Below are 27,175 nucleotides of genomic sequence, written 5' to 3' on the forward strand. Positions count from 1 at the left end.
AAACATCAGTAAACAAACTAATATCTATAATATTAATTCCTGTAGCTCCATCTTCAACAGCAATCACTGAGCAGTCAACAGTTACATATATTGTACCTACTGCATCCTCGGGAGGTAGGTTGACAGAGTCTGTGTAAAGGTATTCTAGAAAGGCACGATAAACTGGATAACTAAACTGGTCGATTTCAATCACTTCTTTTTCATCCTCACTCCAGTAGGACTGGAACATGGTTCGGAAATGTTCACACCTGAGATTAAACAAAACTAACATTTGCAACAAATTTTACAAAAATCGTATTCCAGAAAAAAAAACACTGGATGAAATTTCAAAGCAGTACCTGATTTTTAGAATGGCTTTATGAACATGGATGAATTTTCCTTCCACACAAAACTTTAAATCTGATGTTTCCAAACTGTCAAACTCCTTGTGCAGAGATTGGGCGACTGTCAGGTGATCATCCTGTTCTATAGAGCGTGACATTAAGTAATGCAGTTAAGTGTTCTGCAACAGCATAGAGAAATACCCCAACAAACTAAGTCTGTCTGGGGCTAAGCTTTCCAAGTGTTCTGAGAACTCATCCAAATAGATTAGACGTGTGTGTGTAGGGGGGAGCGAGAGAAAGGGAACATATATAGGTGAAAACAAATACAGGAAAAATGAAGGCACAGAAATCTGATTATCTATAATGCAATAAAAGAATGCAAGAAAAACTAATAACTAGTGGAAGTAAGTTCAAATAGGGTATGTGGAAGGGAAATGAGGAGAAAAAAGTAATGACAGGGAGAACCTGTGAACTCCACACAGACTGCACGTGAGGTCAGGATTGAACCTGGATTTCTGATACTACTAGCTGCAACACCGTGCCACCTATGACTCTAATTCCTTTCGGTAATAAACTTGTTACTGGTCCAAAAATACTACACAGGTTCAAGATGCGTGTAATATAGTTTATAACTCAAATGTAAACATTTCAGATTTTGAGGGTGTGCTTTCCTCTGATTCATTACGAGCTTACCTACACAGAGGAGACGCCACGTAACTGCTGGGGACGCAAAGCAAGCAAACACATCATCCGTGCAGGAAAAATATGTGAGATGCGGGACGGTGACCGATTGTCCGCGACATTGGCCCCACATGTACACTTGACCACTTTGGGTCTTAGCAGCTGAGGTACTAGTGGAATGGCAGGCTGCAATCTCTACAATCCTACCAAAAGAACACAAAGAAAATAACTCATTAGGAAAGCAACAAAGCGCAACATATTCCAGGCATTTTGTTTTTCTATTGCATTAGTCAGTTCTTAGAACTGAGTTTTCCATACTCCTCATGCATCCAGCTCAATTTTATACTCTCATATTAATAAATTGCTCAACTATTTACATTGCTGGAAACTGCATTTGCTTCAATTTTAAGTATCGTCTTTCATAAAATACACATTCAGTGGTCAGTCAAGGCCACTGTGAGGTGAAGAGCAATCCAAGAACAGTGCAGAGAAGATGGGGAAAAAAGCTACAGGAAAGACTGACACATTCACCTTAACCAGAAACTGGCTCAGCTTAAGTAAAAGGAGGCAATGGACATTCTTCCTTTTTTTGGGGAAACAGTGAAAGGGTTGGCAATAAACCATATCGACAGAGAGAAAAACTAAAAAAACATTTTGAACAAAATCACTCTATCGTGTCAAAAATGGTTGTCCATGGGCAGCTGTCCATTAGTCAAGATGAAAATATCTACTTAATTTGTATTGACATTAATTATATTTGTTAGTCTTACATTTTGCTTATAAGGCATGAACTTTTCAAACAGGAATTCACTTCCTGAAAAATGCCCAAATTAATACATTTCTGCTTGAAGTAATTGTTAATAATAATAGGTCCTGAAGGATAAATTTAATTAGATAAGCATGGTTTTTACAATCCAGATCACTACACGAAGAAGACTTCCATGGCCCATTCACTTCAATTTACTACTTTTTGCAGATAAAAGTCTTGCTGCTATCCTTCAACCAATTTTGTGGCATTGCAAGCCATATTTTGTTACCTGTACGAATTTCTGCTGAATATTAACGCATTTTCCTATTCAAAAGAGCATCAACATTACAAATGTGCGATGTATGTGCCTGACTTGTTACACATTTAATGCCATTTCCATTGATATAACTTCAATGTCACATTCACATTACTTACATTGTCAACAGTGGTTCATTGGAAGTCTCTGAGGCAGGAGGTCACAAATCCAGGGCCCACTCCAGTGATAAAGGGCAGGATTGTCTGACCTGCTGTCCAGCAGTTACTCCAGTAACCATCATGACTTTTTTTTATTTACAGCATGGTAACAGGCCCTTCCGGCCCAACAAGTCCGTGCCACCCATTTTTAACCTACCCGTACATCTTTGCAATGTGGGAGGAAACTGGAGCACCCGGAGAAAACCCACGCAGACATGAAAGAACATACAAACTCCTTACAGACAGCGATGGGAATCGAACCCCGATCGCTGGCGCTGTAATAGTGTCGTGCTAACCACTATGCTACCGTGAATTATCTTCACTTCCAGTTGGAAAATGGCCAGATTAGACCCCACCTGGAATATTGTGTGCAGTTCTGGTCTCCATGCTATCGGAAGGCTGTTATTAGGCTAGAGAGAATGCGGCGGAGATCCACCAGGATGTTGCCCAGATTGGAGGACTTTAGTTTTGGGGAAACCCTAGATAGGCTGGGCTCGTTTTCCCTGGAGCAAAGGAGGCTGAGGGATGACCTGACAGAGTTGTGTTAGATTATGTGGTAGATAATCAAAATCTTTCTCCCGAGGTAGGGGTATCAAAACAAAAAGAGCATAGGTTTAAGATGAGAGAAAGAATTTTAAAGGGGACCTGAGGGACACTTTTTTTTTTGTTTACACAGCATGGCCGACATCTGGAATGCGCTGTCTGAGGAGGTGGTGGAATCAGATACAATCACTGCATTTAAGAGGCATTGAGACAGACACTTAAATAGGCAAGGCATAGAAGGATATGGCCCTAATGTGGGTAAATGGGACTAGTATGGATGGCCAGAAAGCTCGACGTGGACATGGTGGCTATTTCTGGGCTGTGCGCCTCTCGACACTATGTGTCTGCCCATTGCCAAGCCAGCCACCTTCCAATTGCTTAGCTGCCAGTAAAATAGTCTCTTGCTATGCCACTGGGAAATGGAATCTCTTGACCCTTCCATCAGTAGCCCTTCCCCACCATTCAGCACTCCAGCCCTGCTGGGATATTCTGGTGTAACTGCGTGGCTGAATGGCAAGAGGCCCCTAGCTGAGGAAAACCAGCTGAATCTGGGCCTCTAGGTGAGGGGAGGGGGTGTGAATTTGGTGAGCATTGCCCACATAAATGTCTGTCCAAAGTACCAGTTAACAAGGCACAGGTGTATTTTGTCCAAACAAAAGCAGAAACTGGCTACAGTTCTTTTAAGAAATGTCTCCACATTCATGCTTCGTTCCAGATGTCTGACATAGAAAGTCTGGTTTCTCATCTGTGTCCTTTCTTGGGGTGGAGATGGGTATGAGGTTGCTCCTCATCCCAACAAAGGGCACAGCCAAGAGACATCACTCAGGGTCTTCATGTCAATCACCTGTGAAACAAAGGGAGCGCTATCATCAGCTGGTCACCTGATCTCCCCCACATGCCGATGACCACAGAGAACATCACAACACGAGTGGCCCTCAGTGTGCTGTGGGGTTAGCCCCACAAACTCAGTCAGGAGCTTACCATGCTCCAAGAATGCTGAGCAATGTGCGTTCCAGCTGCAACTTACAGGTGAGTGGTGGGTGGATTATACTGCCCATCGTCACAGATTCCAGGCTGATGTCCCACAGCAATACTGAGTGAATGCTAAACCGTCAAAGGAGCCCTCCATTGAGTGAGATATTAAATTGAGATAGCAAAACATCACCATTCCACCCCCACTGCACAACCATGGGAACTTGCTGCTTCCTTCCAATTGGAGTACACACACTTTATCCTACTCTTGGTTTTCTACCACTTAACCAACCCCAGAACTAGGTCAATAGTTTGTCTTCAGTATGCACCCAGTTTTTCTTAATTTTTTTTAAAATTGGCAATCATCCCTTGTTTTAAAAAAGTAAAATCCCCACCCATAGCTCCATCCACCCACAACTCCAACCCCACCCACCCATAGCTCTGTCTCTAATGCCCTGCAATGTTTTACTTTTTCATTATTCATCCAATTCCCTTTTGAAGGTTACTGTTGAATCTGCTTCCACCATCATCTTCTGCAGTGCATTCGAGGTCATAACAACTCATAAATAATATTTTCCTCATCTCCACACTTTAAGCAACTGGAAGTGAGATTAATAAGAGTCCAGTTACAAATTGAATTGAATGTTAAGCATCTACAAAAAGCAACGTTACCTTTCTTTCTCCAAAACGATCAGCACTGGGACCATCTGGTTAGTTTTATTTCCAAAACCCAGCTGCCCAACTGTATTAGCACCCCAGGCATAAAGCAAGCCCTCATCTGTTAGTGCGAGCGTGTGAGCGTAACCACAGGCAATCTGTAATCAAAGTGACATTCGTCAACCACAATAAAACCCAGAACACATTCTACAAAATAGAGCTGAGATTAAATACAGGATACCGAGCTGCACTTAGGAGCTAACAGAAAGCATTAAGTCTTGAGACCACTCAGTCGTCAAGCTGATCTGAATGAACAATTTAAGCTTTCACCTCAGATTTCACATATTGTTATACTCCAGCGAAGAGTGTAGAAGCAGGAAGAAGAATTACTACAAGGCATTTAATGAATAGAAAACTTTTGTAAGATAAGTGAAGGCTCCACTCTAGCACAGACCAAGAGTAAGTAACTTTTGTATTTCTTCTGTTATTAAATGCAGGCACAGTATAATACTTATTTCAGCTGAATACTTTACAGAACATACAGCAGGTATTTTTAGGCACCATCTCCCAAAAGCTACAAACTGCTAGAATCCAACTGGATCGAAGTCACCATGACCATCTGCTGAAGCAACCCCCCGTCCTGGATTTGCAGGTCTTTCGAGATTGGACGCAAAGTCTGAAAGCAAAACAGCCCCACAGACTCTCACAAAGCAAAGCAAAATTCAAGGCGGCAAGTTAATTTTAACACTGGTTTAAAAGCAAATTAATTGCCATCTTTACACATAACAATGTCTTTCACTTTCTCTTCAACATAACTCCCCTGCTAAGCAGTAAGTGTTCATTATAAAACAAGAGTTTGGATTCAAGGAAACGCTATAGAGATTTTTTATATTTCATGGCATCCTGATAATTCAGACTCCACAGAGCGTCACTCATCTCATAATCTTATGGAACATCCCTCTGGCTCTGGATAAGATCAAGACAGAAACTTCTACATAGAGAAGCAGGTGTCTACATAATCAGACACACAGAAAGATGGAGTTCTGTGATTGTGATGAATTAACCCTCAAACTCTTCTTTGATGTGATCAACTACACCAGCCTCCTCTACAGGATCTTCCTCTCACTATCTGCCTGAACTCAAGCCAGCACAACTCCAGCAACTGTTCATCTTTCTGCTTCTATTCAGTTATTCCTTGGAGTCTTCCTCATAAATGATATCAACATCTGGCTTTCTGTCTCCATCAATGACCATGGCTACTTCTGTTCTCCCAGATTACCTGTCCCACATCAAATTGTGGGTGTCAAAATATGCTCTCTCTATTCACATTAATTTCATCCACCCCATGGTCATTCATTTGAAAAGCTTTAGACATCTTTGATTTATGGCCAATCAGGAGCAGAGAGCTTCAGATCCTTGGGATATTATCTACATTAAAAGGTACTAAATAATTTAATCTCAATTGTCTTCTAACTCTGCAAGGAGAGTTATTAAATAGCATACATAATATAGAAAAAAAAATCATTCCAACTATTTATGTTTCACACAATGTCATCAGTACAAGTAACCAATGAAGTCAATAGTGACCACAGCAGTAAGACTGGATGCACTGTGTACCAACTCCTATCGACATACAAAGGAGACATAGGGTTGTTATCGTGGGTTGTACCTACAGGACAGAAACAGGCAATTCTGCCTAACAAGCCTACATTATCTAATCCTCTAACCACATCCTTCTATTCCTTTCTCCCTCATGTACTCATCTCGTTTCCCTATCTGTAACCATTTAACAGGAAATGAATACTTTAAACGCTCCTTATTTCCCTTTAAGTTACAAATTTAAGGGTGGATCTAATTCGGGGATAACATATTAATTTGGTAGGTTAATTGATCATTGTAAATTACCCCTAGAGTGTAGGTGAGTGGTAGAATCTGGGAGGAGTTGGTGAGTGTGAGGAGAATAAAAAATGGGATTAATGTAGGATTACTGAATAATGGGTGGTTGAAGGTCAGCCTGGACTCAGTAGGCTGAGGGACCTGTTTCCATGCTGCCTGTCACTATGATTAATTGGTGCTAACTAAGTTAAACAGATATGTGCACTCACTTGTTATTTGACATTTATATAATGTAATTCCTTTTGCAGTACATTGATCTTTGTATGACCAATCTAATCATGCCCTGTGGCAAATTTAACTTAAATACTTTAAAAATAGTGTAAAAAGGGATTTACAGTCACACAAACAAACACTGCTTTAGGTAGAAAATAATGCTGACAGGGAAGATAAAGCCCTCTATGTCAATTAGTAACATTCTGGTTGGTGCTCTTTATACCACAGGAAGTGTTGGGTAAGTTTTATTCAGCTCAAGATTAGATTTTCAAATGTGATTTTCAAACTGGCAAAACACTTATTCCAACTTTGGAGCATATTTATCACATTATGATGCCAGCTGTTAAAAGCACTACAATGAAACATTATACTTACATAATACTTAAACATTATACTCAAGAAACAAAAATAAGAGGAACAACACCTCATATTCCACTTGGGCAGTCTCCAACCCGGTAACCGCTCGCCCTCTGTCCCTTTTCCCCTATTTTTCCTTTGTTTTATCTCTCCTCATGATCCAACCGGCTGCCATCACCCTGTGTCTTTCCCCTCCCTATCACCCACACATTCCTCCCACCAGTTCCCCTCCCCACCTCCCTTCCTCTATTCCATGCTCCACTCTCTTATCGTATTCCATCATCTTCAGCCCTTTGTCACTTCCACCTGTCACCTCCCAGATTCTGACATCATTCCCGCCCTCATCAACCTATCACCCCCCCCCCCCCCTCAGCTGGATCCACCTATCACCTGTGAGCTCTTGCTCCACCCTTACCCTCTACCTCTTTATACTGGCTACCTCCCCGCTTCTTTCCAGTCCAGATGGTCGCCACCCAAACTTTTGACTATCCATTTCCCTCCATAGATGCTGCCTGACCTGCTGAGTTCCTCCAGTGCCCCTCTTGTGTTGCTGCATAATGAAGCATTTTTCTAACTGAATTTCAAATTAGCCATGTTACCTACAGAATTAGCATAAACAATTGTGACAAAATTTACTTTGAAATATATTGTTTCGCTAATTTACAATAGTTCATTAAATGATTTATTTCACTGCTAGAGCATAAGTTCCATTGTAATGAAAAGCAACATTCAAAGAACTGAACATTTAATGTGCATTCCCAAATAAACTGTAAGAAGTCTCATTTGATTAGCAGTATTTGTCTCATGAGATCTTATTACACAAAGGTGAATGAAAAAAATTCAACATATTCAAAAATAGGATAATAATATCAATCTTTCAGTGCAATCACAAACTACTGAATAAACGTGTTTATAAACCCTACTTAATCCAACATAATGCAGGCTCTGTCCTTTACATGAGACCAACACTGTTAACAGCAGTAAATTGATTGACACAAGTTTTATTTATAAGGAGAGATTGTCCAGCCTCACCGTAAATGCTTTATAGAGCTTTACTTATAAGAAGAGATTGAATTGGCTATGTTTATTCCCATGGGAATGTAGGGTCTGAGGGATGAGCTTACAGAGGTTTATAAAATTGTAAGCAGCATAGATCGGGTAGGTAATTAGAGTCTTTTCCATAGGATGGGGGAGTCTAAAACTAGAGGGCACAGTTTAAGGTGAGAGGGGAGAATTTTAAAGGATACCTGAGGGCCAAGTTTTTCCACACACATATGGAATGAACAGCCAGTGGAAGTAGTAGAGGCAGATGCAATTACAACATTTAAAAGGCATTTAGACAGGTACACAGTTAGGAAAAGAGTAGAGTGATAGGGGCCTAATATGGGCAAGTGGGATTAGTGTAGATAGACATGGATGAGTTGGGCTGAAGGGCCTGTTTCTGCGCTGTACAATTTTATGACTCTAAGAATACCTTAAGATAGAGTAAAAATTGTGTAAACCATTTCAAAAGCACACCAAAATGTTCAGTACCACCAGCTCTCAGGGGGGCAGGATGAAAAAAAAACTAAGCAAGCCTCCATTTTGGAAACTAAAACTGCTACAAAATTGTCAAACAATTATCTTCAATTCCATCACTTTCTAGGAAAGGACTAAACCTATGCAGATGGGAGGAAGTCACTTAAGGAAAGAAGCATCAGCCACTGTAATCATTAACTAGTCAATGAACAACACATCAACTTTAAATTTAAACATTTAATCAGAATGATACTCAAATTGCCAGAGGACACATTTTCAGACAGAAACTCAGAAAATATTGCAATGGTGCTTACTGATCTTTAGGCAAATAATTGATAGACAAGTATTTTTAGTGGTTTCATTGGTATTTTAAAAGAATGATGTCTGTGCATTTTAAAAGAATCTGGAGAAGAGCCGTTGGAGATATATTCAACAATTTGTTTTTAAACAAAACTGCACTGTCAGAGTACTAGTGGATAGCTAAAGTAACATCTATTTAACAAACAGTATAGAAGGTGTTCAAGGCTTTATAGTGTAGTATCACTGGTTACAAACAAAGGGAATTCCTACTAAAGGCAAGAATATTTAGAACAAAATGTATAATAATGAACATCAACATGGATTTCAAAGGGGAAGATCCTACTTAACCAATTTTAATAAACTTTTTGAAGAGGTCCAGATAGAGCAGTCAATGCTAATGCTGTAGATATAATTTATCTACACATTCAAAATATTTTTAAGTTAGGTATGTAATAGACTAATGAATAAGGTCAGATAATGCAGAGTCAGGAGACGGGCAGCAGAATGAATTACTAGCTGACTTCAAGACAGAAATCAGCAACTGGGAGTAAACTTCACAATGCAGCAGTGTTGAGATTACCGCTGTGCACAACTTACATTAACAATTTAGACTCTGGAACTGAAAATGCAATTTCTAAATTTGTGAAGATACCATTATTATTTAGTGGGGTGGGGGTGGGGTTGGTTTAGAAGAAAAGATCAGTGAGGAGGACTACAAAAAATGAATGAATAAATTTGCAAAATGGGCAAATATACAGGTAGTACATTTTGATAGGAAGAATAGGGAGGTCACATTACTTGGAAGATACAAATCTAGGTGGGGTAGAGAAACAAAGGGACCTCGGAGTACAAATATACACTGACCATAAAAAGTTGTACCACAGGTTAATAGGGAATTCAGAAGAAACTGCTGTACACAAAGGTAGTGAGAAGGTGGAAGTGGACACCACGGGGAGCTGTTGAACAGTACTGAAGCATTTATGGGGAGGCTGCGAGAGAAGGGAATACAGGGTCACGTGGATAGATTTAGACATGAAAAGAAAGCTCATGCAGAACAAACCCTGGCACAGACTGGTTGGACTAAATGAGCTGTTTATGTACCACATATACTAGATAATAGCACATAACACTCTTAAAAATACTTTACTGTGAGTACAACATAACTGCAAGAAATCTGTTAAAACATATTTGCCATGAAAGAGCACACAAAAATGTCATTTCTTAACAACATCCAGTAGTTATTCATTTCAAAACATTTTTTTATTATGCAGTTCACATTTGAATTTAGTTAATGACGCATCATCCTGTCCCCACACGTACATAATGCTGTCACTGAAAGAACAATTAGCCTAGGTAGGCATTTTTTAAAAATTCACTCATAATATTTAAAACCTTAGGGAAATTAAATAAAAGGACAAATGTGCATCTAGAGCTGATTAATTTGTATTATGCCAAGGGATTAAAGACAAAATAAACACACAATTCAAAACCAAAATACTTTCAACCTATGGCACCATTTAAGCATAATAAAACCAGGCTGCATGGATTAATTGCACCAAAGTTGCTAGGTTGTAAATCAGTGTATAAAGCAAGGTTGAATGGATCACAAATGTTCTTTAAAAAAAATAACCTGCTAAATGATTTTAAATTTTTTTCACTTCATGCTTTTCAATCTTTCAAACTAGTTCATAACTGAACAACATAATTTAACAGAACAACTTAAAATTCATGCCACATGGAGAAAAAGTTCATCTGCTTTCTCTAAATGAACAAAGTAGCTCATGCCCCAATATTCAATGCCAGTACCCACCTGTAGGACACAAATTCCTTGTAATGCAGTCAACCTGCAAGGGGTAAGGTGGTTTCCATTGATCCCTGATCCAAGTTGGCCATTGCCATTGTTACCCCAACCAAACACCTGTAAAAGGAGGCAAATGCTCAGAATGATATAAACCTGAAAGGAGGCTGTTTGGCCCAATATCCTTGTGTTAGCTCTGAAACAGTTCCATTCCCCTGCTCTTTTACTTTAATGTTACATTCCCCCTCCTCCCCCCCAGTATTTATCCAGTTCCCTTTTGAAAGTCACTACTGAATCTGCTTCCACCATGCTTCTAGACAAGGTAATGTGAATTACTGCATTAAAAGAAGTCTCTCTAGCTCCTGTCAATTACACTGTCCGCAGATCCGTGTATTTGCATTCAGTTGTGTATTACTGGGAGTGTTGGTAAGCGTTCCTCAGAGTCCTCTCCTGTGATATCCTGTTTGGCACAAGGTGGATTGCATTTGACGTCTCGTGCTTCCAAGTGGTGAAATATCAATTGTCGGTATGCAGCCGGAGCAGGTGTTGAGGCCGGGGTCGGGAATACCTGGAACGTGGGTAGGGTGTGGCTGGAGCCAAAGCCCGGAGTACTTCCAAGTTTCAGCTTGGTTTAACAAGTTGAAACATGCAAGCTGAAACTTACACAGAAGTTTTTATATCATGAAGGAATAGATGCTCTACGTCATTGCAGCCTTAGCATCATTGTCAGTTGCCTTAGCGATATACACTATTTTTGTTACCTGCGGGAAGTCTGTGCCCCTATCCTTCGTGAATAACAAAGACTAAGTGTACATTAAATGTGCCCTCTGCTAATTGAACTTCGTGGCAGTGGAAACCGTTTCTCTCTACCTACCACTACTATATGTCTCTATAATTTTCTCTGCTCTAAGGACAAAACCTTCTTCTGTTCTCCCAACTCCACACAGCCATTACTAACTATTCAAAAGATGAATAAATCCCCCTCAATAAAACTGAGTGGAAGACACACAGTTTCTTGCTGCTCATCACAGGGCTCATTGGCAGTGATTGTGCAGTTGAAACTGAAATGATTACAAGACTGACGCAAGGTTCTGACCACAATTCCACAAGTGGTACACAAACTGATTTCTTTCCTTTCCTTTAGGATATTTTTTATTAAATCCATGAAGAAAATACTGAATACATGAATCAGAAAGGGGATAAAATACTACTAAATATATTTCGTTAAATCATACTTGAAATCAGATTATAAACGGATTTCTATAGAGAGAAAAAGTATCTTTCATGTCTCTAGGGGAGCTTTTAAAATGCAGATAATGTTGACTTGTAGGCAAAGATAACGGTCAGAAAAAGGAAATTAGCTAAATGGCCAGTTAATCTGTTTGGCAGTGCTGGCTCAAGGATGAATGATGGGTAGGATGGTGAAGAATTTCCTTCAGCATTGCACCAAAGCATCATTCATAATATGAACTGAAGTTGTCAAATAAGATTTGATCCCATCTCTCTCAAACTCCAGTAGTCAACACCGGCAGAGTCAAATGCACAGCAAGAAACTAAAGTTATTTTAATGGCAAAACACCAAACAAATCTTAGCAACAAAGGGTCTTGCTGTATTTAGACAGCCAGTTTACAAAGTGGGCAGGAGTTGGGTTCTCTCTTTACATTAAAACACAAGTTTAAAAAATTCAGGAGGGAGCTTTCACCTTTCAAATGGATTTAGGTTTGGTATCATCACACTGCAATCTACAGAGGCATTGCTGCAAAATATTAATCACTGGTCCACAATGCAAAACTCTTCAATGTAATGAGAAATTATAATTGAGGTTTCAAAGGCAGACTATTTAAGTTTCACACTTACAGTAATCAGAATCCTTTAATTAATTCCAAAATAAAGACTTGCATTTACACAGTACCTTTCATGATCCCAGAACAACCCAAGGGCCTTACAACCGGGGAAGTACTTTTGATTGCCCCTCAGACTCCACCACAAACCCACAAGAGGGGCAATTTACAGTGAGTGGGAGGTGGGAAGAAACTGGAGCTCCCAGAGAAAACCCACAGAGTCACAGTGAGAGCGTTCAAACTTCACACAGACAACACCTAAGGTCAGGACTGAACATGGACCGCTGGAGCTGTGAGGCAGCAGCTCTGCCAGTTGCACCACTCTGCTGCTGAAATCAATTCCAGTTTCACCCTCCTTACTCAATACCAGTGTGAAACCCAAGACTGATGTGATAAATTTTCATAGCACTGTGAATCGCTCTACCCTCATTACCCTTCCAGTAACATAAGCAAAGTTACAATGAACACCAGCTAGCACGCTGGGTCACAAGACAAGAATTACCTCTCCGTTGTCTGTTACAGCCATGGAGAATACCTGACCACAAGCAATAGTGACAACCTTCCTGTTCTCCAAACCATGTGTAACTCTTCGTGGTGTTGCCTGAGTTGTAGTCGATCCTGATCCAACTTGTCCACAATTGTTGGAACCCCATGAATAAACCTGCCATCAAAGGAAATGAAGAAGTGAGAACACTTAAACAAAATTGTGCAAATCAGCTGCATTCTACAGCCAAGTGTAAAATGCAATTAACTCGACAAAGTCTGTCTTGGACGAGAAATTGCCACATGTAAAATGCTCGTGATTCTGAGGACCTAATTTTCCAAATACTGAACAATGGTCCAATTTATGGAAAATAACTCTCAGAATCATTACAGCATGCAGAGAGGACTTTTGGCCCATCAAATCTATACTGGCTCTTTGTAAAAGCAATCCATTTGGTCTCATTCTCTCACCCTCTTCCCAAAGCCCTGTAAATAGTTTTCTTTTTTGTTACTTATCCAGCACTTTTTTTGAACACTACATTTGAATCTGCCTCCACAACTATCTCTGGCTAACACTCTAGACACCTAAAAGTTCCTCATGTCATTTTTAGCTCTTTTGTCAATCAGCTTCATTAAATTTATTGACTCATCTGCCAATGGGAACAATTTCTCTCCATCCACTCAGTAAATACTCTTCATAATTTTAAATACCTCTCTTCTCAACCATGGTTTCATACTCCACCTTCCTTTCCTATCAGACTCCATCATCTGTAGCCCTTTGTTGCCTCCACCTATCACCTCCCAGCCTCTGTCACTATTTCCAATCTTCCCTCCCTCCACCTAACTCCATCTGTCATTCACTCCTTCTCACTTGGATCCATCTATCACTTGCCAGCTCTTGCCCCCCCCCCTTTATACTGGTCATTTTCCATTCTACTCTCTCAGTCCAGATGAGGGGTCTCAACCTGAAACACCAGCTGTCCATTTCCCTCTCGTGTCTCTTCTTAACCTCTGCTGTTCCAAGGAGATCAACCCCAGCTTCTACACTAAATCCAGATAATTGATGAGCCTCATCCCTGGAATTACTTTAGCAAATCTCTTCTGCACTTTCTCTAATGCTTTTGCTATTTTCCTAAGAGTGGTGCCCAGAACTGAATACTATAGTTGTGGCCAAATGGTTAAAGTGCCCTTACTTTTCCTTACAATCTTGGGAGGATTGAATACTACCATATCTGCTGCTGTGTAAGTCAGAAGTGTGTAAGCTGGTAAGCAACCTTTGCAGGGAAATGGATGGGCTTGGGTTGCAAGTCAGTATAACTGTGCTCAATTTTATTCACCATTAAACAGACGGCCAATCTGAATTAGCCAGGATCCCACCAGATATTAGTTAAGAATTGCCTCCAATCACTCACAAGGCTGCAAGTCTATCTCAAAAGTCATTTATTGTCTTCACTATCCTTTTTACTCTGTGAATTTTGCTTCCTTGATCATCAGAAATATGCCAATCCACAATGCTGTTCTCATTTACATGACAAATCATTCTGATCTGGAACTTGCTGCCTGCAAGAATCATGGAAACAGATACAATAAGGAATTGAACATACCTTTGAAACGAAAAAGACAGTTCTTTCAAAGAGCACATACTGGCTCAATAAACTGAATGACCTCCCTCAGTTCCATTTGATTATATGAAAAATACTGATAAAGGAAATTTCATTAAAGCTCACTGAGTTTTTCATTTCAACCTTTATGAAATGCAAAACATAATACATTAGATTTGTCATTTCATTAAGGTTGATTTTTAAGCTGCAAAGTGCATCACCAATGTAGATAAAGTTATATTATGAAACAAACAAAAATACAATGTCGTCACTCCACAACAAGAAAGTCACCTCTCACCTCTCCATCTGTTGTGAGAATCATAGAATGACTGGAGCCACAAGCTACCTCCACTACCTTCTTATCATAGAACATGCTGGAAACGAGGAAAGGCAATGAGCCAGGACCAGTTGTTCCATTTCCCAGCTGGCAGCTGCTGTTGAGGCCCCAGGAATAGGTCTCTCCATCTGCAAAGGGTAACAGGGTTTATGACAAAGTGACTGACATGCTCCAAAAACTACTCATAGATGATAGCTACAGATCCTCATCCTGTCTGAAAATCCAGATCCTTTATAATCCACATGGCCAATAGCTAAATCAGCTTTTGGAGACAGACGGGTCTTTTGTCTGGTTGAGTTTAAGAGAGCATGTGTAATCCCATTTGGATCAATGATTGGTCCCAAGATAAAACAGAGATCACTCATCAGATCAGGTAGCATTATGTGGAGCAATAGAAACAGGTTCAAGTCAATGACCTTTCATCAGATGCTGCCTGATCTACTAATACTTCCAGCATCTTTGGCTTTACTTTAGATTTCCAGCATCTGCTGCACTTTGCTTTTAAATAATTGGTGCTATACAGCCACTCCTTCTCCCTAAGTACCCACACTGTTGGTAGCAAAATAAAAACTATGCAATTGTATTTTTTAAAAACTTTTATTAGGTGGGGGCAGAAAGGAATATCTGAAGGAAACAGTGAAGAACAATAAACAATGATGGACAGATTCATGGAGCCAACCTGCAGAGTGAATAGAATTTTTCACAGTCTGAAAAATCCCATTTTCCATTCCTGACATCACCTCATGGATCCAACATTAAATGACTCCCTTTGTGCTTGGACACAAGACAAAAAAGTTGTGAAACCATACGACTCTAGGACAAAGTGACTGTGAGATGAAGTGACTGTGTCCATGCATTGACACAAGGGTTGGAACCAACAGAGCACATTAATGAATCAGTTTTCAGCAGTAAATTACTGATTAACTAAATCTAATTCCTCCAGTGAAGCTACAGAATTAGCCATTTTATACACAGTGCTGACTTTGAATGGTTCCATAGTTTGATGGCTCACAAATTGCAAGATTCCACGTTGCACTTTAAAGGAAATTAACTGGCTACAGATCCAGATGTCATTCCCAATAAACCGTACATGTTAATAGTCATCAAAAGGCTCCTTCTCAGCATTTTATAAGAACAAGATACAGAGCTGGTAGAGCAATGAACTGCACTGTTTGTTCTGTTCAGAGAAATGATGCGATGCAGAATCCAAAACATTTTGTTAAATGTATATTTAGCTCTTAAGTTTCTCCCTCAACTCAACATCACTTCCACCAAAAAAATACATACCACCTAAGGCCCTACCTAAAGCTTCAAAATATGGCGGCTGTGTACTGATTTATTATTCAAAGTAGCAAAAGGCAGTAGGCATAGGGAGAATGGAAGTTTAAATTAGCTAAAATCTTTTTTTAAAGTACAGAAACTGTTTATGTTGAATTGTGGCTCCAATAGAGAACCGACCCTTCTCCACTTTGAGTGGTCATGGGCCAGAGATTCCCAAGATATGTTGCGTCTGGAGTACATCTTTAAAGCTTTTCCTCTTCTGACTGGTAATCTCTTCCCATGACCAGCATCAGAACACAGGGACTCCCTGAATTGCAAATGACCCGACTTACAGAAATCTAACTTTACGTAAATTTTCCCAGACATTTTTAAAGCATTTTTCAAGATAATAATAATCATAAAATATTTCATGGTATTCATTAATGATTCGATATGCTAAATATACACGAGTAGTTTAATTATGGGTAGTGTTAGGGTGATTATTCAATGAAATGCAAGAATTATAGCAAGTGTATGTAGAGCAATACAATACGGGTTACTATAGAAAATTGATGTTTCTGACTTAGAGAAAACTGCTTACAGACACTTCTCAGGAATGGAACCCTTACGTAACCCAGGGACTGCCTCTAGAGTGTTTGTTTTGGAAGTCTGGTGTTGGACATGCAAACGACGTGGCTTGCTCAACTTAGCCATCGAAGTTTAACATGGGCCTTAACACTGGGCCTTACACTTAACATCCACAAGAGAAAGGCCCTCTACCAACTGTACCACAAGGCCCTCTGACAATAAAGATTCGCAGTGAGAGATTGAAAAACGTGGGCCTTATCCCACATCTTGGGAGCCACCTCTTGATGGAATAAGATATTAATGATGAAATTCAACACTGCTTTCAAAGCACCAGCACAGCCTTTGGTCCATTCTGGTGGAATATTTGAATCAAGATCTCAAAGCTGACACAATTTGCATGATCTACGAGGCAGCAGTGCCTCTTCACATCAGTAGTACTGGAAATTAATTTATTCTCTGTAAAAGCTACCTGGTGCACTAACATTGTTGAGAAAATCCTTTGTCCTTACCCAGTCTGGCCCGTATGTAACTCTAGGCCCACGGCAACTTCTCTGAAATGCTGCTGCAAGTCCTTCTTTAAACTTTATTTATACAGCAAGGTGACAGGCCCTTCTGGCCCAACAAGCCCACGCCACCCAATTACACCCATGTTAACCTACTAACCCGTACACCTTTGGAATGTGGGAGGAAACCGGAGCACCCAGAGGAAACCCATGCAGACACAGGGAGAACATACAAACTCTTTACAGACAGTGGTGTGAATTGAAACCTGATCGCTGGCACTGTAATAGTGTTATGCTAACCGCTATGCTACTGTGCCACCCTATTGTATGAAACTACTATTTGCAGTTTCCTTGGATAACTACAACTTGGACAAGCACTACACCATCAAGGATAGCCCAGCCCACTTGATTGACATCCAAGCCATCACCTAAAAGCATTCACTCCCTTGACCACTGGCATTCTACAATTGCGGTAGCATCTACAAGAAGCTCTATAGCAACTTACCAAGGTTTCTTCTGACAATTTCTACTAGCTAAATGGACAACTAACAGGCTGACGGGAACAGCACCACACATAAGCTCCCCACCAATGACTCGTCTGGACTGGGAAACATATTGCTTTTTCGTTACCATTACTGGATTAAAATCCTGGAATTCCGTATTCATCAGCATTATGGAAGTGCCCACAGCAGTTTAAGGTAATAGCTGACAACCACTTTCTCAAGCGTAGTTATGGGTAGACATTAAACAAAGGCTTTTCTAAAGGTGCCCTCATCAAAATAAATAAAACTTAAGTTTACCTTCAGTAGCAAGTAAAATATGTGGTCCACTTCCATAACTGAGAGATATTATCTTCTTCCCACACAAAACATCTATTTTCTTCGGTATTGCTATACTTTGACCATCTCCGACTCCCAAGCAGCTACTGCAATTCATTCCGAGAGTAAATACCTGGAAGAGACAGGTTGTGTATAGTTAGCAATGCGAAACTGTGAGCTATTTGTAAAGATACACCATTCGGGTTACAGAACACTTTCATCTTCTCTAAGCAGTCTGGGTAAACACCTTTTTCTCCAACAAAAGCAAATTTCCCAAATTAATAAACTAACCAAATATAGGCGAGGAGAAAACCCAGGTGTGGAGAGCTGTATCTGCATGTATTAAAAATATATAAAAATTCATTAGAAAGAGGTCTAGCAGAATTGTAACTGGATTCTTAAACGTGAAAAGGGAAAAAGATCAAGTCCAATTTACTACAGGTTGATCAGCTTGAAACAAGTATTAGAAAAGATTATGAATCCTTAGTTGAAAAATTAATAGTAATTCCAAAAGGGAAGGTTACATTTGATCGATCATGTTGAAATCTTTGAAGGGTTAACTGTTAAGGTAATGAAATATGCATGGTATATTTAGAATTCAAGAAATCTTCAAGATGTTGCATAGTACTCAAAACTTTTTAATCTAGTGTCGATTATGGAACAGCAATATGTTTCCGAGTCCAGATGATGCATGACTTGGTTGGGAGCTCGTGTATGGTTCTGGTAGAACAACTGCAGTTAGGACATATGGAGTTGGGGAATGTAATCGAACAGGCAGCAACATGGATACCAAGTAGGATGCCTTTACTCCAAGGTTTTGAGATGGAAAAGGCTTAAAGGGTTTCAAAAGAGAACAGTAAGCCTGATGAATGGGAGCATTTTAGAATTCAGGAAAGGACAATTAAGAAATTGATAACAAAAGAAAAGACAGGATAGGAGAGTAAACTAGCCATTAACAAACAGACCGTAAGGGCTTTAATAGGTCACATAAAGGAAAAGACTAAGCAAGGGAAAATGTGTACATCTTATTGTCTGAGATGGGAAAATTTATAATGGAGAGCAAGGACAAATCTCAATGACCTGGTGACATAAATCCCAGAGTTTTTAAATTGTGGCTACAGAAACAACAGATGTTCTGATTACCACCTTCCAAAATTCTGCACATTCTGTAATGGTTTCTGCAGATTGGAGGGTTACAAATATCACCACATTACTTAACAAAGGATGGTGACAGAAAACTGGGAGCTACCAACATACTAGCCTGACACCAATAGTTGGGAAAATGCTGGAATCTATAATCAACAATATCAATGCACTTAGAAAATAATTTGATTAAGCAAAGTCAACATAAATTTATAAAAGGGAAATCAAGTTTGACTAATCTACAGTTTCTGATAGAGTAGATAAGGGGGAACAAGTAGATGTGGTATATTTAGATTTATAGAAAGCTTTTGATAAAGAGTCACATAGAAGATTGGTGAATAAGGTTAGAGCAAATGGATCTGGGGATAATGGACTAATGTGGATTGACAGCTGGTCAACAGATAGAAAACAAACAGTAGGAATAACAGGTCCTTCTTCCATTGGCAGGCTGTGACTAAAGGGTATTTCAGGAATCAGTACTTGGACCCCAACTATTCCCGATCTATACCAGTAACTTATCGTTGCTAAACTTCTTGATTACAGGAAGCTAAGTGAGAATGTGTGTAGTGATGAAGAGGCTTCAAGGGGATATGGAAAACCTAAGTTACTGGGCAACAACATGGCTGCTGGAGTAGAATGTGGTAAAATGAGAGATTATCCACTTCAGTAGAAAAACAGAAATGCCAAGTACTTTTTAAATGGCGAGAGACTAGAAAATATTGATACTCAAAGAAATTTGGGCATCTTTGTATATGAGTCACTCAAAGTTAACGTGCTGGTATAGCAACAATTAGAAAGACAGATGAAATGTTGGCCATTATTGCAAGAGGATTTGAGCACAGGTCCTCCCTGGGTTACCAATGCCCAACTTATGGCTACCCATACATACAAACAAGCACCCATAAATATTGCTAAATTCAAAAGTCCAAAGTACATATGTATGTTATTTCCTATGCACGGCATAACTAGTTTCCTCTCTCTCCCCACTTTTAGTAATTATTCTTTCTTATCAGTCTAAATCTTACCAAATGGGAATGCATTGTGCTTTTATTGCCATTTCTTAGGGGTTATTAGTTATGGGACATCTTCAGGAGTTATGGAATGGGGAGTAGCTAGTTAATTCAAATGAGAACCAGCCTTCAAAAAAAAGCCTGTTTACATCTAACCTCCCTGCTGTAATCAGACACCATCCTCTCTTAAGAACACAAGCTTCCAGCTTCACTGCGGGAGGCCACTTAAGAGATTTGCTTTGGAAACTGACACTGTCATCACTCATATTGATACTTGTGCAATAATATACTTTTCTGAACAATGTAATATCCACTGATACCTCAAGACCATTGAAAACAGTCACTGAGCGTGGGACATCCTGACTCTGTGCCATTATAACCAGGCAAGGAAAGACACTAAATAAATGTTCATGTTAATTGGCCTTTATTGAAACCCCCATGATGAGATCAGGGAAGGCGTTAGGTAGCCAACTCCTGTATAAACACATCATTAAAGATATATCCCTGCCACAGTTTAGGACATGTCTATTTTGTCAATTGAAATTCTGCCATTTTGTATATCCAGAGAGCTCTCCCTCAACACTGTAACAAAAATAGTATATTTTGGGTGTCTGGGGTTTGTGCTCAGAACCCCTTGGACAAGCCACCAGTATTGAATAATCAAAGGTATCCTGTTAGTTGGGAAGTGCTCCCATTCTAAGTATGTAATTCTGCAAAGTTACCTGTTCACATTCTTAAAGTAAGTAATTATAAACATTGAAACTGTTCTTAATCACTGATTGTTATCTTTGTGTTTGAAAAGTATAAAACCTCAATCTACTGCAGAGTGTCAGGAAAGGGGAAGGAAAGGAGAGGAGAGAAAGATTCTCCAGCTTGTGCTGAAAAAAGACTTTTTACATTTACCAGCTTCAGTCTCCAATGGCTTATTCACATTCAACACCATTCATTACAACACTGTGGAGGTATGATTACCGTTTCGAAGGAGTTTGTGTATTTTCTGACATGGGCAAAATTGACTTACGGATGTCTGTAAAAATAAAACCTATCTGTAACCCAGTGAGGGTCTGCACAAGTTGTAAAAATGTCTTCCTACGGTTACACAGAGCCTTAGTGAGTTCATACCTGGAGGACTGTGTATAATTTTGGTCTCCCTATCTATAATAAAAGGATCTATTTGCTATAAGAGTGCAACAAAAAGAGAGGTGACCTCATTGAGACAAACTGAATGTTTAATGGCTCAATACAATAGAAGTAGGGATGGGAGCGAGGGAGGATCTTTCTCTTACCTAGAACTAGGAGTCTCAAAATAAAGGTGAAAGCCATTTAGGACTGAGATAAGGAGAAATTTCTTCACACAGAACATAATGAATCTTTGGAACTCACTATCTCAGAGGGCCGTGGAGGTTCAGTCACTGAATTCATTCAAAACAGATATCAATAGATTTATGGAAATTAGAACTGAGGGTTATGGGAAGGGGCACAAAGGTGGAGCTTTGAAAGCTCAGCCATGATCTAGGCCAATAGTGGAGCAGGCTCAAAGGGGCCGAATCACCAACACCTGCTCCTGTTTCTTATGAAGAAACAAAGATTGGGAATACAATACAACATTCAGTATTCAAAGTTTAACAATTTCCAACATTCATAGTGCTATTCTGATTTACACTTTTACTAAACCCATGTTTTGTTTCTTCCCAGTCCCAACAACATCCATTTGTGTCCTCATCTCACAGACCTCTCTTGTTCTTTCCTTTCCCTGCAGCTTAGAACCAGACACTTCTCCAACTTTTCTTAGTTCTGATGAACGGTCTGAAACACGGTTTCTCTCTGCCTGGCCTGAAACATCAATCGTTTCCCTCCACACAAATGCTGCCTGATACTCTTTCCTAACATTTTCTCTTTCTCAAGACTAGACGAGAGGAAGCAAGTGGAAGCAAATTCACATGGACAAAAAATGTCAGAAAGACGTGTTGAGCTGAATTGTTTGTTTCTGAGTTGCAAGTCCTTTGCAAAACGTGATAGGAAAGTTAATGATTAACCCAGAAATAAAAGCATAAATGGAGTGAAAGAGACAAAGGCAAATGAGACATGCAATTCAATTTGAACTAAGTAATTCAAGGAAACATTGGGCTAAATCTTCCACTAAACATCAGGCTGTTCCATATGGCATTTACCTCTGTAACCATGAGCGAGTCTAGGACTCTCATGGAAACACACACAAATGCTGATGACCCACACAGTTTACTGCCACTGACAGGACTATTACACTCTGACACTAGACTCACCATTAAATCCAACTGTGGAGCATGAACTCCAGAGGTTTTCCATCATGCACACAGAGAAATCTCTTTACTGAATCTGCATCAGTTAAGACTGGGGCAGAAATAGTGAGCCTAAGCACTTGAGTGGAGAGGAAGACTGTAAGGGAGAGGATTAATACAGGTCCTCCCCAGGTTACAGCAGGTTTCCAGTTCCTGTGACAGTTCATAACCTTAACAGGTTTGCAAGTTGGAAATGTGGCCACACACCGATTCCCACACACTGTTATGAACAGGTTATGAACAGTTCTGAGGAACAGAACTCTGTTGTAACATGAGGACTGCCTGCATTAATAAACATTACAACGTTCGTTTCTTTCAAAAATCTGGAACAAACAGCTGATGAGACTAAACAATGGAACCACAAACTATCCTAATGTTAGCCATCCAGGTTAGGTCTGCTGGTTTTGGATATCTTCCACAAACTAATTAAGAGGTCCAATGAAGCAAATGCCTGACAAGAGACTGGGAGATTCTGGAATGAGTCAAGGCACGAACACAGGTGGGGAGCCAGTTACCTTAGTGTTCTACATTAAAATAAAACCATCTCATGACTTACATCGTTATCTTTTGTTACATAGACAGCCTCAGTAGCTGTAGTGCCAAAGACACAGGCTTGGTGAATCGATTTGAGCTCTTGTGGGGAAAGTAAGCTGAACACGGGCCACTTTCTAACATCCACCATGACTAGATTCCTAAGCAGAGTCGATTAACATAATCATCCAGTCACATTTCCTTCATGATACAATATGGTACCTGGAAGAGAGAGGGGAGAAATTAATCTTTGATTGGTGCTGCTTCAAGCATTGAGGGGAAAAAAAAATTACAATCATAATAAATCTGACCCTGCAGAACCCAGTTAATTAAAGTAATAACATTTTAAAAGTGCAGAACTATAACAAAGCCCATTATTAGTATTTCAATAGAAATAGTTTTCAAGTGCTGCATTAAAGCTCTTGTGAAACACCTTGAACTATGTTATTAAATGATGCAACAAAAATTTTTTGTAGCAAAGTTTTTGTTGCAATAAGCTATAACAATATGCAGTATTGTTGAAATAGCTTTTGACAAAATTATAAAAACAAGTTTAGAAAGAAGTTGAAATGCCCTAAAGCACTCCAGTGAGGCAAACATATTAAATTTCAACCAGAAAGACATGTTGAATTATTGACAATAAAATCAGGAGGAGTTTTTCAGGTACCACAGATAATTGTGTGAATCAGAGTTGTTGACAGGTTTGGTCTCAGAACCTCTGAAAATGGAGCCGACACGTTTGTGAAATTTACTGTTCTCGTGTTAAAATAATCTTCGTTCAAAGCTTTGGGTATCTTCCTCAGAGCAGTTGCAGAGCCTTGAGGACATTGATTCAGTGTCAGAACATTAAACACAATAAAAGTCTTCCAGAATAAATGCATCACAAACTATATTACTGAAAATTCCACAGGGGGGAAGATGTAATACATGATGGTAAAGTTAGGCAAACAGATTGGAAGGGTCAAAACAAATGGCAACATTAACTTTACCAGTATTAAACTCTAAATGTTCAAATAACATAACAGATGATATGTTATATATGAATAAGAATATAGTGGAACATGTTGGAACAAATGGATCATATGTAATAATGCAACCAAGTACTGACAACAGATGAATGTCTCTTCCGTCACAGCTTGCAATGATGTACTTAAGACAAGCAACCCTCACTCTGCCCACAGTATCTTAACTCTAGATCCTCATAGGTCTTGGAATCTGTAGTCAGTTTCATTACTTCTGGCCTGGCCTGCTGACTGCAATGACCTGATTCCACCTCTGTGTGCCTTAGTACCAGGACCTTTATACAGGGCATGTCACAAACACAATGCAATGTGTGCACAGCAATTACAATTTCACCATTTCAGACTGGTTTAACTTTCCCCACCCTTACTCAACAACATTGTGGGAACACATTCACAGGAAGGGCTCAGGGGTTCAAAGACATAGCTCACCACCACCTTCTCAAGGATTAACTGGGTATGAGCAATAAACAGTGGCCCTGGCAATGATGCCCATATCCCAAAAATGAAGAGATAAAAAAGTGTGCAGCTTTGATTGGCCATTATTATTTCAGCAAGGCAGTTCATTAGATGGCATCCTAACAGAACTGCACCTTTGTGAGTGAGGGTATGCGAGATACAAATGATCCTTATTCTGAATAAGGATTTAGACCTAGTGACGATGAAGGAATGGTGATATATTTCCAAGTTAGGAAGATGTGCACCCTCAAGCCCTACAGGTGGTGATGTTGTTCCCACCTGCCTCCTGGCCTTCCCTTCTTGGCTGTAAACGTTGTGGGTTTGGGAGGTGCCATCAGAGTAATCAAGGTGAGTAACTGCAGTGCACTTTGTAGATGGTACACACTGCAGCCACTGTGCACTGATGGTGGAGAGAATGAAAGTTTAGGGTGATGAATGTAGTACCAAACAAGCAGGCAGCTTTGAGCCAAATGGTATGAAGCTTCTTGAGAGCTGATGTTGCAATCATCCAGGAAAGAGCAGAATACAGGCAACCCCCACATTACAGCAGTTCAGGTAACAGACATTCACCCTTACAGAAACCATAAATCACTACCTAAAAGTCTGAGATACAGAATAAAAATTCACTCTCACAAAGTTTATGTAATATATTATAAATAAACAAACACAAAATGTATTTATTTCTCAACTCTCATTTCTTGAGGCATCCGCAAATCACGTTATGGAAAATCGCAATAGGGACCAATCTAGGAAAGCAACCTCCCCGTAATGTGGGGATCACCTGTATTCTTTCACATTCCTGACTTGTGCCTTAAAGATGGTAGAAAGGTATTGTTGAATTATTCCTGCAGCTCACCCAACCTCTGACCTACTCTGAAAGCTACCATATTAGTGTGGCTGGTCCAGATGAACCTGTGGACAATGGTAACCACATCAAACCCCACCCCACTCCCTGCCAATGATTATGGGTGTGTCAGTCATGGTGATGATACAGAATATCAAAGATAGGTGGTCTAATACTGTCTTGTCATAGATGGTCATTACCTGAAATGTCCATAGTACAAAAGTTACCTGCCATTTCAATCCCTATGGACTCCACACTTGGATACAAATTTGGCTTGGTGGAAGGAGTCAGAGGGTGGTAGTGGAGGGTTATTTTTCAGATTGGAGTCCTGTGACCATTGATGTATCACAGGGATCGGTGCTGGGTCCTCTGTAATAATGATTTAGATGAGAGCGTAGATGGCACGATTGGTAAGTTTGTGGATGACACCAAAATTGGTGGTGTGATGGATAATGAAGAAGGTTACAAAAGATCTAGGTCAACTGGGAAAGTAGGCAAAGAAATGGCACATGGAATTTAACTCAGACAAGTGCAAAGATGCATTTTGGGAAGTTAAACCAGGGCAGAACTTACACAGTAAATGACAGGGCCCTGGGGATCACTGTAGAACAAAGAGATCCTAGGTGTACAAGTTCACAGTTCCCTGAAAGTGATAACACAAGTAGACAAGGTGGTGAAGAAGGAGTATGGCATGCTTGCCTTCATAAGATGGGGCATCGAGTACAAGAGTTCGGACATCATGTCACAGTTGTACAAGACATTGGTGAGACTGTACCTGGAACTTAGTGTGCAGGTCGAGTCGCCATACTATTGGAAGGGTGTGATTAAGCTGGAGAGGTTGCAGAAAAGATTCACAAGGGTGGTCTGGGACTGGAAGGTTTGAGTTAATAAGGAGAGATTGGATAGATTATTTTCCCTGGAACAAAGGAAGCTGAGGGGTGGCCTTGTAGAGGTTTATAAAATCATGATTAGATAATGTGGATGGTCACAGTCCTTAGCCCAGGATAGGGGAGTCTAAAACTAGAGGGCATACGTTTAGGGTGAAAGGGTAAAGACTTAAAGGGGATCCCAGGTATGTTGCCTGGGAGAAGATGCGAATGTTGGTTCATTTACCAAAGCATATCTTATAACAAACGACAATACCACAACGCACTCTCCATTCCACCCGGATCTGAAAGACTGCCACTGTTGATTTCAATAACAATTGCAAATTGTAAACCAGCAAGTCTGAGGTAAAGATTAACAGGAATCACACAATAAGCTTCTGCACTCCATGCAGCTTCAGCTTCACCTTTATAGCTATTTCTCAACAGCAACTGATTCGGTCACAACCTACAAGTGTAAAACCAACAAGAATATGACCCGTGAAGTTAACTCAACATGGAAAGCAAAGCCAACTGGCAGCACCAGCGGCATTTAAACGGTGAAGACTGCGACGCGATCCCGGAGCTGGGCTCAGCTCCCTGCCTCCTCCCAGGGCTCGTCTTGTGACGTTCCTCTAAACATGAGGGCTGGAGTTTAAAGGTCATCACAAAACAGTTATCTCGGCAAATTGTCGCCACAACCGTCATTTCTAACGTTATATTTTACTGGGCGAGTGCGAGGAAAGAGAGAAGCCGCATTACCGAGCGCTTCCTGGACAAGGTCACCGCAACTTTCCGCCGCCGCGCGCCACCGGACGCCTCCTCTCCGGGCAACGTTCCACCAGGGCGGAGCCGGCTCGCCGACTGAGGCTCGCATCGATTCATCCATCGCTCGGCGCTCGCCGTGAGAGCAGGGCAGGACAGGTCCGGGCCAGTCTCTGCTTGTGCACCGGGTTGTACCGCTGATCGGTGTGGAGTCTGGAAAGACGACCCACGGCCCCTTGTCAAAGGAATTGGTAAATCAGTACTGCCCAGGTGCCGGCCATTCGGCCCATTGTGTCTATGCTGGCCAAAAA

At 40.3% G+C, this 27,175-nt stretch overlaps 1 protein-coding gene across 2 annotated transcripts in view; it reads right to left on the reverse strand.

The window, feature by feature from the left end:
• LOC127569063 (RCC1 and BTB domain-containing protein 1-like) overlaps positions 1-26,950 on the reverse strand; it is a 54,259-nt gene extending 27,309 nt beyond the window's left edge. The window contains exons 1-10 of one of the 2 annotated variants that reach the window (XM_052013358.1): positions 26,862-26,950; positions 22,940-23,136; positions 17,895-18,045; positions 14,705-14,871; positions 12,825-12,983; positions 10,493-10,600; positions 4,414-4,556; positions 1,017-1,207; positions 339-465; positions 97-248 (exon numbers count right to left, since the gene is read on the reverse strand). In XM_052013358.1, coding sequence (XP_051869318.1) covers positions 97-248; positions 339-465; positions 1,017-1,207; positions 4,414-4,556; positions 10,493-10,600; positions 12,825-12,983; positions 14,705-14,871; positions 17,895-18,045; positions 22,940-23,065 — 1,324 coding nt within the window. In that variant the 5' untranslated portion in view covers positions 23,066-23,136; positions 26,862-26,950. The remainder of the gene's footprint in view (positions 1-96; positions 249-338; positions 466-1,016; positions 1,208-4,413; positions 4,557-10,492; positions 10,601-12,824; positions 12,984-14,704; positions 14,872-17,894; positions 18,046-22,939; positions 23,137-26,861) is intronic. The other variant, XM_052013357.1, reaches the window with a different exon arrangement.
• Positions 26,951-27,175: the final 225 nt, after the last annotated feature.

This window comes from Pristis pectinata, chromosome 4 (assembly GCF_009764475.1).
Source record: "Pristis pectinata isolate sPriPec2 chromosome 4, sPriPec2.1.pri, whole genome shotgun sequence".
Taxonomy (NCBI): Eukaryota; Metazoa; Chordata; class Chondrichthyes; order Rhinopristiformes; family Pristidae; genus Pristis; species Pristis pectinata.